Here is a 12,489-nt window from a genome sequence, read left to right as displayed (position 1 = left end):
ATAAATGCAGATTTGATAGTGGGCCTTCCTTCTCAAATTCCCTCAAAGTTTTCCCTTCATGCATGAGATGGAGTTGAGGCTTTCTAGCAGGGCCACGTCTGGATCTGCTTCTCCAGCCTCATTTCCCTTAATTTCTCCCAATTCAGGACCCACGCAGGAAGGCCCCTGTGCTCTCTGTGGCCGCCGGCTCACAGCCTCCGGGCCTAACGCTGGCCATCCGCCGGCTCTCACTCATCGTTTTCAACCTGCCCCTGGGAAGTTTCCCCTCATCCTTCCCCTCGCCAAGCCTGGACCTAGCACAGCTTCTGTTAGGGTCCTGACCAAACTGCTTTGTGGTCGCACATCTGTCTCCTCTGATGGTTTGTCAGAGTCTTTTGGGTTTTTTCGGCTGCACCACAGCTTGTTTGGGATCTTAGTTCCCTGACCAGGGATTGAACCCGGGCCCTCGGCAGTGAGAACACAGAGTCCTGACCACGAACCCCCAGGGAATTCCCTGTCAGTCTTGAGCAGAGGAAATTTGTCTTTATTTCTGTAGCCCTGACACCCAACATATTTAGTGTTCAGTAATTGTTTGTTGAAGACATAGAAAACAAACATATGCTTACCAAAGGGGTCGAGGGGGGGGATAAATTAGGAGTTTGGGATTGATAGCTACACACTACTATATATAAAATAGACAAACAACAAGGACTTATCATATAACACAGGGAACTATACTCAATATCTTGTAATAACCTATAGTGGAAAAGAATCTGTAAAAGAATGTGTGTGTGTGTGTATAACTAATTCACTTTTCTGTACACCTGAAACTAACACAACGTTGTAAATCAACTATATTTCAGGGAAGCAGGCTGGAGCCAGTGGTGACTCAACCGTGGCTGATGCAGAGAACTCGTGTGAAATCATGAAATTGGAATGTCTCCATGACAAATGGCCCTGAAAATAAAGCCAGCTGCTAATGCAGAGAGGTATTTCAGAATTCAAAGATTTTCAAATACCACGTGATGGGTCCCTGGTGAGAGTCAAGGGCTTCCTATGGTATTAGCTGATCCTCTTCCAAGTGGGACAAACTCCTTGGGAGACATCAGTATCGGTTGGTTTGGCTTGAGGGAGGATCAGGGGAAATTTCAGGCGGGGGTAGGAGCGTCAGGCAGTGACAGTAGCCAAGGCTGCTGGGCCTGCTTGAGGCCCGTTCCTGGGTGCTACTCCCCTGGGGCCAGGCTCCCCAAGGTGTGGTCCACGGCAGGGAGACCAACTCATTGTTCTTCGCCCAGGATGGCCTCAGTTTCTGAACTGACAGTCCGTGTGCAGGAGCCCCCTCTGTCCTGGGCTCAGTGGGAAGGTTGGTCATCCCCACAAGAGGCAGAGAAGATGCTCATGAGAAACTCAGAAGGGTCGTGTTCATGGGGGGCTGGAAGCTGAGTCCCATCTTCCCAGAGACTCCACCCAACTCATTTTTCTCCCACTCTCCCTTGTCCAAATCCATTTGGCAAAACTCCTTTGAAAGAAGCAGAAGAGTGTTTTTAAATGTTTCATTATCATTTGTGTAAAGTTCAGGTAATGCAAGGACTGAATTATTGATTGGAAAATCTTCATTTCTTTGCTGCATGCAATCTGGGCAGCTTAAACTGTCACGGGAAATTAAAAACTGTTTTTCATTATAAAGTGATATTTTCACACTGCCAAGAAATGTGGAAAGTAGAGACAACTGAAAGTTCACGTATAATTTTATCACCATAGCAAACTGCATTTTAATATATGTTCTTCAATCACTTTTTCTTAGACTTAATTTTTTAAAAATAATTGCAATTACAGCATACGTACAATTTTGGTAAACTCCTTTTTACTCCCCATTACATTATAAACATTTTTTCATGCTGCACCATAGTTTTCATACCCAAACTGTTTAATGACTACATGAAAAACACTTTTGAATTAGATCGGGAAATTTCAAAGACATACTTATTAACTTAATGTGCGTACAGTTGATCATAATGAAGTCCTGAAAAATTGTCATTTTAGAAATCTATTGACATGGGAAGATGCTCATCTTATGTTTTTAAGTAGAAATAAGTAAGATGCGAGATAATTATTTCTAAATGGTGGTTTTAATTTTTCCTTTTTGCTTTTTTTACTTTCTGGAATGTGATAATGAAATAATTACTTTGTAATAAAAACACAAGGAACACTTTCCAGGGAAAAAAATACTGAGAGGTTTGATGCTTAATAGCATCTCACAAAAATGCCATTGAAGTCACTCTGAGTTTGGAATTAAGAAGCCAAGAATTATGGATAAAACAAATTATCTATAGAAAGGAAAAACTGCAGAGTTTGTCTTTGCTAGTACAGTTGGAGAGTTTTCAAGAACAGCCAATGTACAGGTGAGGTCACCCGGGCACTGGAGGGGAGGAGGGTTCAAGGGGAGAACCCTTTGAGTGCGATTCTCAGGGACTCCAAGCTAAGGATACCTGATCTGAGACCAGGGATTTCCGTCCTGCGTCATATGTGCCTTTGTAATGGAAATTGATCGTCTGCCCAGGGGACACTGGTCATGCAGCTGAGTCACTTAGCTCTGAGTCTAGGCTCTACAAGTTAGCTTTACACCATGGTTTGATTTTCAAGTAGATTTGCTCAGAACTCCAAAATGCAATTCCCTAGTTATGGAGCCTGGAATGTGGCAGGCCCGGCACTAGGTATTGTGGATACAAAGGCGAGTACTGTAGTTATGTTCTCCTTATCTGCTCCCGGGGGGTAGAGATAAGTAAATAAGTGATTAAAGTTTCACACGCTAAATGCTATTATGAAATATAAATATGAATAAATTATAATAAATATGAATACATATAAAAAAGAAATATTTCGTTCCTGGCCCATGGTTCCTAAAACCTTTGGAATCTCTGGAGTGATGTGTATGCTTATGAGATGACTGTGGTCGGACCCTAGGTAGCTTCAGGATGGGGGCTACCTGCCAGGAAAGTCAAGGCACAATTAGAGGGTTGGAAATTTTAGGCCTAAGCCCTGACATCGAAGGACGGGAGAGGGGGAGGGGAAGGAGGTTAGGTGAATTACTAATGGCCAACGATGTAACCAATCGTGTCTACTTAAGGAAACTTGCATTAAAAAACCCTAAGCAGGGCTTCCCTGGTGGCGCAGTGGTTGAGAATCTGCCTGCCAATGCAGGGGACATGGGTTCGAGCCCTGGTCTGGGAACATCCCACATGCCGCGGAGCAACTGGGCCCGTGAGCCACAACTACTGAGCCTGCGCGTCTGGAGCCTGTGCTCCGCAATAAGAGAGGCTGCGATAGTGAGAGGCCCGCGCACTGCGATGAAGAGTGGCCCCCGCTCGCCGCAACTAGAGAAAGCCCTCGCACAGAAACGAAGACCCAACCATAAATAAATAAATAAATAATTAAAAAAAAAAAAAAACAAACCCTAAGCAACTGCGTTCAGAGAGCCTCCCAGCTGGCGAACACGTTGGGGTACGGGGAGGGTGAGACACCCACAGAGAGTGTGGACTCTTGGCACACCCCTCCCCATCCCATCCCTGCCCTATGCAGCTCTTCCATTGGCTGTTCTTGAATCTGACTTCTTTATAACAAACCGGTAACAGTGAATAAAGCACTTCCCTGAGTTCTGTGAGCCATTCCAGGGTAATATTGAACTTGAGGGGTTGGGTCATAGAAACCCCCGATTTACAGCCCGTCGGTCAGAAGTACAGGTGGCAACCTGGGACCTGTGACTGGTGTCTGAGGCGGGGGTGGTCTTGAGGGGCTGAGCCCTCAACCTGTGGATTCTGATCCATACTCCGGGTAGGTGGTGTCAGACGGAATTGACTCGTAGGATACCCAGTGGTGTCGGGAGGACTTTGCTGGTGTTGGGAAAAAACACCACACGACTATGACTCGGGAAGTAGTGCAGCTCTGGGAACACAGAGGAAGGGGCCTTAATGCAGACTAGGGTGGCTGGAGAAGGGTTCCTGGAGAAGTGGATTAAACGGAGACCTAAGGGTGGCCAGGCAAAGGGGGAAGACGGGGTTGTAAAGAAAAGATTCCGGGCAGATGGACAATCTCAGGAGAACCTCGGGAGGTGCGCTTCTCTTTGCAAATATAAACTGTACACGGACCCTGTAGCTTCCATGCCTCATTCTCTGATGAGCTACATTAGTGTGAGTCTATCTTCTTGGGTCCCAACACCTCTCGACACAGTGACAAAGCGGATTCTCTCGGCCTACGCATCAGAGGGTGAGATCAGGGAACACCAGGGTCCCACTGAGACAGTGTCACCAATGTGAGCGCCAAATGGATCTTCCCAGAAAATACTCTCTGCCTTGCTTTGCATGATTATTCAAACTGCAGTGAAAGTTCTTAAATATTTGTGGTTGGACAGTTTATTCACAGTGGGTAATCTGAAGACAGGCCCAGTGTTGTTTTGAAATAGGGTTGTCTTTTCAAACCTGACATAGATACTCTCCGTGGTGTCAGAAGTGGCCTGGCGAGGGTAACGGGGGCGGGATGCACGCGCCAGTGATGTTCGCTTCCCCGCTCTCGGCTGTTCCTTCTGAGTCGGGAGCCACGGCTGCACTTATTCATCTCCACTCACTGTGTCAGCTCTTTACTGTACACCCTGGGGATTCTGCATAACAGCTGGATCTTGTCCCTTCAAGCCTTTCAAACACAGCTGGCAACTTGCCTTTGCAGGAAAATTTCTGGGACCGTGGAGAAGCTGATCCAACACGCCGAAACCCACCGCAACTCCGTCACCCGCCTCTTCCACGAAATCACGAACTCTGTGAAGGGACACACACACCTTCCCGGCACCTGCAATTAGTCTGCATTCGTTCTGTGCTTTTTGTTAGTTTGTTCGGGGCTCTCCACTGACTAGTTCATCTATTAATAATAAGGAACACTTACTGAATGTTTCCTGGGTGCAAGGCGCCGTCTTAAGGGCTTTACGTGAAATCAATTCATGTAGTCCTCATACCAGCCCCACGAGGTAGCTGCTGCTACTGTCCCCAGGGTTCACACCCAGGGGGGCAGTGGAGTCGCTCGCTCAACTGCTTTCTCTGTCTTCGTTTCTAGAAACGTGGTGTTTCCTCAGAGCATTTCCTGTGGTGTTTGGCACCAAGGGGGCCTCGGGGTGTGCCGCTTGCCCCAGATATGTAGAGGAGCTCTCCAAGAACGCTCCATCCACATCACTGAGACACGGACGCCTTGTAAAGTGAACAATGCACAGCCACCAACACGGAGCCGAAGAAGCGCAGTCAACACGCCCGCGCTGAGAGCAACGCAAAGTCACCCAACGTTTCTGAGGTGACATGACAGAGAAAGTCCCGTGGTCTTTCCCAACACAAACTTCTGTTTTAAACATTTATTAGAAAAGTTTGCTCAGAAGGCAGGAAAGTAACTGTTAGATTTTTAAGTGATGGTTTGCTTTTCAGAGCCCTGTCAAAACTTTTAAAAAATTTTATTGAAATATAGTTGATTGACAATGGTTGTGTTAATTTCTGCTGTACAGCAAAGTGACTCAGTTATACATATATATTCTTTTCCATTATGGTTTATCACAGGATACTGAATATAGTTCCCTGTGCTCTACAGTAGGACCTTGTTGTTTATCCATCCTGTATATACTAGTTTGCATCTGCTAACCCTAAACTCCCAATCCTTCCCTCCCCTACCCCGCTGCCCCTTGTAGAGCCCTTTTAAATTTTGATAGCACTGGAGAAACTACCTAGTTTTAAAACAGCCAGGGTTCATCTGGAGCTCAGAATAGAGACACGATGGCCACGGCCTCACCAGGTAATCCTTTCGGGCCACGAGTGACACGTCCTGGGCTTCCCTCCCACGCCTTCAGCATTTATTGACAATATGTCTTCAAAGATGGACTCAGAAACTCTTTGGATGCTTTTATTGACAATTTGAGTACAACCTTAGACATAGTTGCCAAGTATTTCTTTACACAGTTCAGAGAAAAATAAAGATTCTTCTGCAAAGACTTTATTTCTGTTCTTTTGTTAGATTCACAGTTTGCTGCACCGTTCAATGCTCAGACATGTTCATTTATAGTGGTTTGTGATTCACGCTCATTTACAGTGGCTGCTTGTTCTTTAACTTGTTTTAAGAATCAGTATTCTATTCTGAAAAAAAAAAGAAGGTACCACCAGGAAAGTAGCAGGGACCTAGGACTTCTACTGCCTGCATGAATGGGAGCAAACTTTGTCTGCCTGGCACACCCAACAAGCCATGCAGATCGGGAGGGGGCAGTAACAGCAAAGTCATTAAACTGCAAAGCTGTGGCGGGTATAAGATGCTGGGTGCCCCCCTACAGAGGGAACCATCTGACTGTCCTGCCGGCTTGGCGTACGGAGCCGCTACCTGCTGGGACTGTCGGTAACTCGCAGGCAAGCCCCACGTGGGTTCCAGGCTGAGCCCTGATGCCAGCCATGGGGATGTGGGGCTCCAGCCTGGTGACCTGTCTCTTTCTTACTTGGGAGACTGGCTCTCCGTTATCTCTGTACCATCCATAGGCTCCCTGACAGGAGGTGGCAGCCTCTGGGCTGTGCTGGGGAGGTTGGATTTTCCGACAGAGTGAAGCCATGTGAGGCCGTTCCCGCTGACGAGGCTGCCTCCCCCCATCATTTCCCAGCTGCAGGACCTCTGAGGAAGATGGAGGGGGGGACTGTCCCTGGATGGATGGTTAGGGACAGAGGGACAGATGTCCTGGGGGAGTCTGCTGGGGTCCTTCCCTCTCTCCCTCCAGCAAAGATTTCTGGTGCTACGTCTACAAAGACAAAGCCTGCTACAGATTTCATAATTTCCAGGGTCTCTAAATCCAAAAGAAACTCTGTGCTCTAGTGAGAGTCAGTGATGGTCACGATCTTCCCGAGAAGGCAGACGAGAACAAAGACAGTGGTTTGACTTTTCCATCACACGCGGTGCTGTGAAGGATGAGGTTTGCCGCATTCAGTGTAAACACATCTCTTTTTGATGTATTGTGAATGCCTCAAAAATAAAAAAAAGGATGAAAACTTGATCAACAATCCGATTCAAGCCATGTTAACGTGAGGAAATAGTCTTGTGTGAGTTTACATCCTAGAGAAATGAACTCTGAATAACCCGTTGGGCGGGCAGAGCCCCGAGTGGGCTGTCCTGAGCCATGTTAATTACACTTATAATGTATTTTGGTTCCATATCACAGCGATTCGTCCCCAATGACCTCTTTATACTTTTAGGCACGTTTTTGTTGTTGTTGCAGTTTCCCTTTGCACTCTGTTGCTTTGACAACTGTAATCTGAATCAGATCTGAAAGGGGTCCAGAATAAAATATTTTGGTATAAAATATTTTGATACAAAAAAGTGTAATTAACATGGTCCAGGTGGACAGAAAGTGCATAAAATTTCATTTTGATGATCTGGAAACGCTCCTTCTTTACAGATTCTGCTTTAATAACCTGCATGTTTGTTACCACTGAGAATCATTATGAAATCATTTCTAAAAGTGTCCCCTCTAGAGGCACCTTATTCATTACATTGACAGTGAAGCCAGATGTATGAGCTTATTCTCCAAGTTCAACATGAATGTTTAAAATCAAATTCTCGATTTTGTAATATTTTCAGAAAAACAATTTCTTTCTAAAGTTGCATATAATTAAATGAAGTGAAAGTACACTAAGTTTTGATTTCTTCCCTATACATTTGAACATTCAATGTTCAGATTAAGTTTCATAATTTCTCACTTAGTTGACAAGCTGATTCATGCAGAGTTGATATTTCATTAATGCAATACATGAAAATAGAATTCTTGGGGATAAACACATGGTTTTGACTACTGCCTGTGGTTCTTTGGGAATAGGTGCTTTCTGAAAATTTAAATAAGAGCATCGCTTTTTAAGCTGTGAATGTCGTTCTCAGAATCCATTGCAGTCAATCTTAGAGAGGACCACTGACAATAGCTCCTCAAAACTATTTCCCACCTCACCAAAGGTTTCTTCCCATTATTTGCTGAAGGTAAAAGGCAGGTAATTGAACCTGAGAAATCTCTGTGTATTTTTCCAGCCTGACTTGAATTCACTAAAGAATGACAACCCATATGAAAGGTGAATGGCACTGCCATCTGTGCCCTGGTGTCCGTGTATTGCCAAGGCCTGTGAATACTTCCTGATGGTCTCACCATTAGCTTGGCTGCTTCTCAGGGGCACAATGAAAGGGATCCTGGGAGTTTCTCTTATAACTGTTTTCGTGATTTTGGAAAGAACTTGAAGTGTGTGTGTGTGTGTGTGTGTTTAGAGAAAGAAGTAGCAGATGACACTAGGACACTCTGTACGTTTCCCAGCGGGATGGCGGCTGAGTGCGCCTGCGTGACCGCTGCTTCAGCTACACGTCGAACCAGTGGTCCCCCATGCAGGCGCGGTTCCACTCCCAGCCGCAGTTCCAGCACCACTCGAGCTGGCACTGGGGCTGCGGGCACTTCATGTGCATGCACCCTCCTGTGGGCAGACAGAGGCCACAAATAAGCACCCGGGAAACACTCTTGCACCAACCTTCTGTTCCAGAAATGCTTTCAAACAGAATTATTGCAAGCAATCCAAGAGCAGAATCGGAACTGAGGAAAACAAACCAGAAAGCCCACTGGGAAGTTCTAAAGTTCTGACATTCGTTAAGAAATGAGAGAATAACCTATATGGGAAAAAAATCTGAAAAAGAATGGAGATATATATCTGATTCACTTTGCTGTACACCTGAAACTAACACAACATTGTAAATCAACTGTACTCCAATAAAAATTTAAAAAAAAAGAAATGAGTGAGATCAAAGCATGACACGTCCATCAAGGACAGATTTTACTTGTAAATCTGAGTTTACTGACTTCTCTTAAGATGGGATTTAAAGACAAACGCTTTGTGTTTCACAGACGGGGTCAATTCCTTATTTAAATATATAGTAAATTTAATATTTTAAGTATACAATAATATATTTAACAATTTAATACATAATAACGTCAATATATACTAGGAGTAATTTTTATCCTTTCTTCAGTGTTACTTGGCTTGAAAAAATTCGTAAGACAGGAGTTGGGACAGCTGTTCCAAAAGCATTTAATAGTGAATAGGTTCCTTCATGCTATTCAAAATTTTATTTAAGATGAGGATAGAGAGAAACTAATGAATAATACTAGGTGCTCTACATCTGTTACGTCATTTATTCCTCAAGAGCACCTTGTGAGATAAGGGTGTTAACTGGCTGTAGAATCTTCTCAAGGTCTCAAGGCTTTTAAGTGTGAAGCCAGAGGTTTAACCAAGATGTGTGTGATTCCAATGTTCTTTCTTTCATGGAACAGGGCCTTTCCAGTATGAGATGAAAAGTCCCTTATTTTGGGATTCCCCACCTCCCGCATTTGTTAAATACGTTCCCTATTTGCTTCTGGGGATCAGACACCAAGCCTGCCGTGAAGTCAAGAGAAAGTTATTTGTATGAAGTTATATGCAGAGAACTGTTTGTGAGTGACTTTCCCAGATAACCCAGCAAAAGCAATGTCTTTCCTTGAATTCCTTGTAGCACTGAATGTGTTCCATTGTTCAATTTTACCAATTGTCTTGTTAAGCCATTTTTTCTTGCCAAATTTTCCAAAGAATTGCTTCAGTGCTGTCTCATTTTTATATTTGAAGCTTGGCATGAGAGCTTGCACTAATATAAAATATTTATGAATATGTAACTAAAGGCATTTGTTTTAGACCAACTTAAGGGCATTTAAAATCCCATAGTTTTCTACTTCTTTTTGGTTTGCTTTAAAGACCATTTAAAAATTCAAATACGTGGTAAATAAAGGGAAAAACGTGTGATACTTTTATCTTACTATTTCCCAATTAGCATAACACAATTACAGGATTGTGTAATTTTCAACACATATTTATTCATTGTGCACTTAGGATGTCAATAATATAATAAATAATGTAATACTGTATAATCACTTAAATTTCTCTGGAATATCACAAAGAATGCTTAAGCAATGTATTCAAATTCAATGGACTATTAAGTGAGACTGAATGAAAGTTTGAGAATGTTTTCCTATTATACCAAAATCTTAACGGATCTGGAATACTAGCTTTAACAAGTAAGATTTTATATAGAAACCAGACTCACAATGGCACAGTGGAATAAGAAGAAAGGAAATAGCAAGAGAGAGGATATTCATGTTGTTAACTTTCTTTTCTTCCTGGTGTGTAATATGGAAGGAATATGCTAGACCCCATAATATGGAGACGAGTCAGAGACTCCAATTCTAAAAGCCTTGCCAGCTTAAAAGTCAATTCGAGCAAGAAGCTGCTGACCATGCCATGCTAATTTGTGGATATTTGCATGGAGAAAGTCTGGCTTCCCTCTTAGAGGATTCTGTCTCCTGATTGATGCGCAAACAATGAAAAGCCCCAACTGTGCACAGCCAACACCGTGGCCTGGGCTGGCCACTCTGCCATTAGATTTAATGAGAGATCAGAAGTTCTTGCACAACCTGAAGGCAAATTTAACTGGCAACAGACGCTTATTGCAGAGAAAATGGATCCTGAATCTCATCTGTTTGAGGTGGAAGTAAAGGAAGAACTTCCGGGGATTAAAGGGCGTTATAGGAGGGAGTGCCAAGTTCAGCCTGCGTTTAAAATGGAAATAATTCTCATTATCATGACAGCTTTGCTGAAGGAAGAACTACTTTTCTGGGATTCAGCTGAATATGAAACAGGCTATGAATTTAGGTAGAGAGCTAGATAATGAGACTAGCTTTTCTTGCTAATGGAGCCTAAGTTTGTTTTGGTCGTAGTGATATCCTTTAAAACAGTAGAGACTATCATTAATAAGCTGAAAGTTTCAGCTTTTCAGTTCATAGGTTAAAGATCTATAGGTGTGACCTCTAAGCCAGTGGGAGAATCAGGTTTCCCTGAAACTAAATCCAGTCCTGCCTAATCCCAGACTCCTAGATGTGTTGTTAACGGTCTGACTCTTTCTCAGTACGGGTCATTCATCTCGAATTGATTCAAACAAAATTTTGAGAAAACATAAACCTTCTCCTTAGTCCTTCATGATCATACACTACACAGAATTGTGAAGAAGCATTTTCCCTCAACAATATATTCTGTGCAATTCTTTGTTTTTTAATATATTTAGCTCTACCTCATTCTTTTAAAGATTGCCTGTCCCTCTATCCATCAAAGGACACTTGCGTATGCTCCCAATTTTTCACGATTTAATGATTCTGAGAATATTCTGGAACACATGTACCTGGACCTTTTGCAAGTAATCAAAATTCCAAGAGACAGAATTACATGTACAATGGGGATCCACCTTTAACATGCTACCCTGGTTATGGTAAAGTGAACACACATTTTGTTAAAAATTAAAAGCAGTTGTAGACACTAAAAACAAAAGCCTAGAGGTGAAAAATCAGAGCTTTCCATGTATAGTACATCACCATATTTCAAAGAAAGAACCAGATTAGGAGACATGTCTATAGTCAGGAATCACTTGACTCCTTCAATTCCACCTTCTGGGGCTGCAGGTGTGCTCTGACTCAAGGCAGACCTGAGCACGTCGTTTTCTGGCCTCACACCCTGGAGCGGTTCCCTGTCTGACAGAATCAGGTCCAAGCCCTGCACGTCATTCTGGGCCCTGCACTCCACCCACCCACCGCTTCAGCAGATGCTCCTCATCTTCGTCCAGGAACTCCCAACAGCTGGGCTTCTGGCACACCCCGGCACTGATGGTTTACCCTCCCTGCCTTTGCACTACCTGCTCTCTGCCTGGAAGGCTTCTCTCCCACGTCCTCGCCTGGCTCATAACCTTGACCCTTATTCTCGGCTCAGGCATCATCTCCGCCAGGAAGCCACCTCTTAACCCCAAGGTCTTTCTTTACTAGCTTGTTTTCTCTGTCATATTTTATAAGATTACCTATTTATGTGTCTATCTCCTTTCCTAGCTCCTTTTAAATTCAACAAATATTTATTTATCGGGTACTCTTCTGGGCCCAGGGGATAGACAGCCAGGGTTCCTGACCTTTGAAAATAGCAAAACGGGTCTCTTACTGTTGAATCTGCATCCTTTAAGTACCCGTGAGACAGAACACTGGCCCGTGCCCATCAGCACTGCACATCCCCGCTGATGAAAGGCCTTTGCTTCTTTCTCAACACTGCTCAGTCCGTGAGGAATAGGAAAGCTCTTTCTTCTGATTCTGTTGTTGTCTCCTCTTTATAGGTGCGGGCCAGCCTGCTGCATTTCCAGGAGCGTTCCAGTACAGGAAGGAGTAACGATGACTCACTGGATAAACTCTCTTCCCACCCATCCCACCCCCCTCCGCCCACCCGGGAGACCTCTGATCCAGGGCTGGGGGCCTGGCCTGTGGCTGCCGCTCTGGGAGGTGTCAGCGCTCTCAAGTTTGTATTCATGAAGACAAAGGACGTAGCTGAGGAAAGAGAGCCTCAGGGCCCACCCTGGGGCCGCGGGCTG

The 12,489-nt window shown here is 44.1% G+C and overlaps 1 protein-coding gene across 12 annotated transcripts in view; it reads right to left on the bottom strand.

Moving 5' to 3' along the window:
- PRKN (parkin RBR E3 ubiquitin protein ligase) overlaps nucleotides 1-12,489 on the bottom strand; it is a 1,304,064-nt gene that overhangs the window by 15,568 nt on the left and 1,276,007 nt on the right. For 2 of the 12 annotated variants that reach the window (XM_082404586.1, XM_082404587.1), the window contains exon 13: nucleotides 5,894-8,486. The exons of 9 other annotated variants lie outside the window; for them this stretch is intronic. In XM_082404586.1, the coding sequence (XP_082260712.1) occupies nucleotides 8,374-8,486 (113 nt within the window). In that variant the 3' untranslated portion in view covers nucleotides 5,894-8,373. Of the gene's footprint in view, nucleotides 1-5,893; nucleotides 8,487-12,489 lie in introns of those variants that run through there. One more of the 12 variants, XM_082404588.1, reaches the window with a different exon arrangement.

Source organism: Balaenoptera borealis (assembly GCF_965194805.1).
Source record: "Balaenoptera borealis genome assembly, chromosome: 9".
In the NCBI taxonomy this organism is placed as follows: domain Eukaryota; kingdom Metazoa; phylum Chordata; class Mammalia; order Artiodactyla; family Balaenopteridae; genus Balaenoptera; species Balaenoptera borealis.
This window is presented reverse-complemented; position numbering and strand designations above follow the sequence as displayed.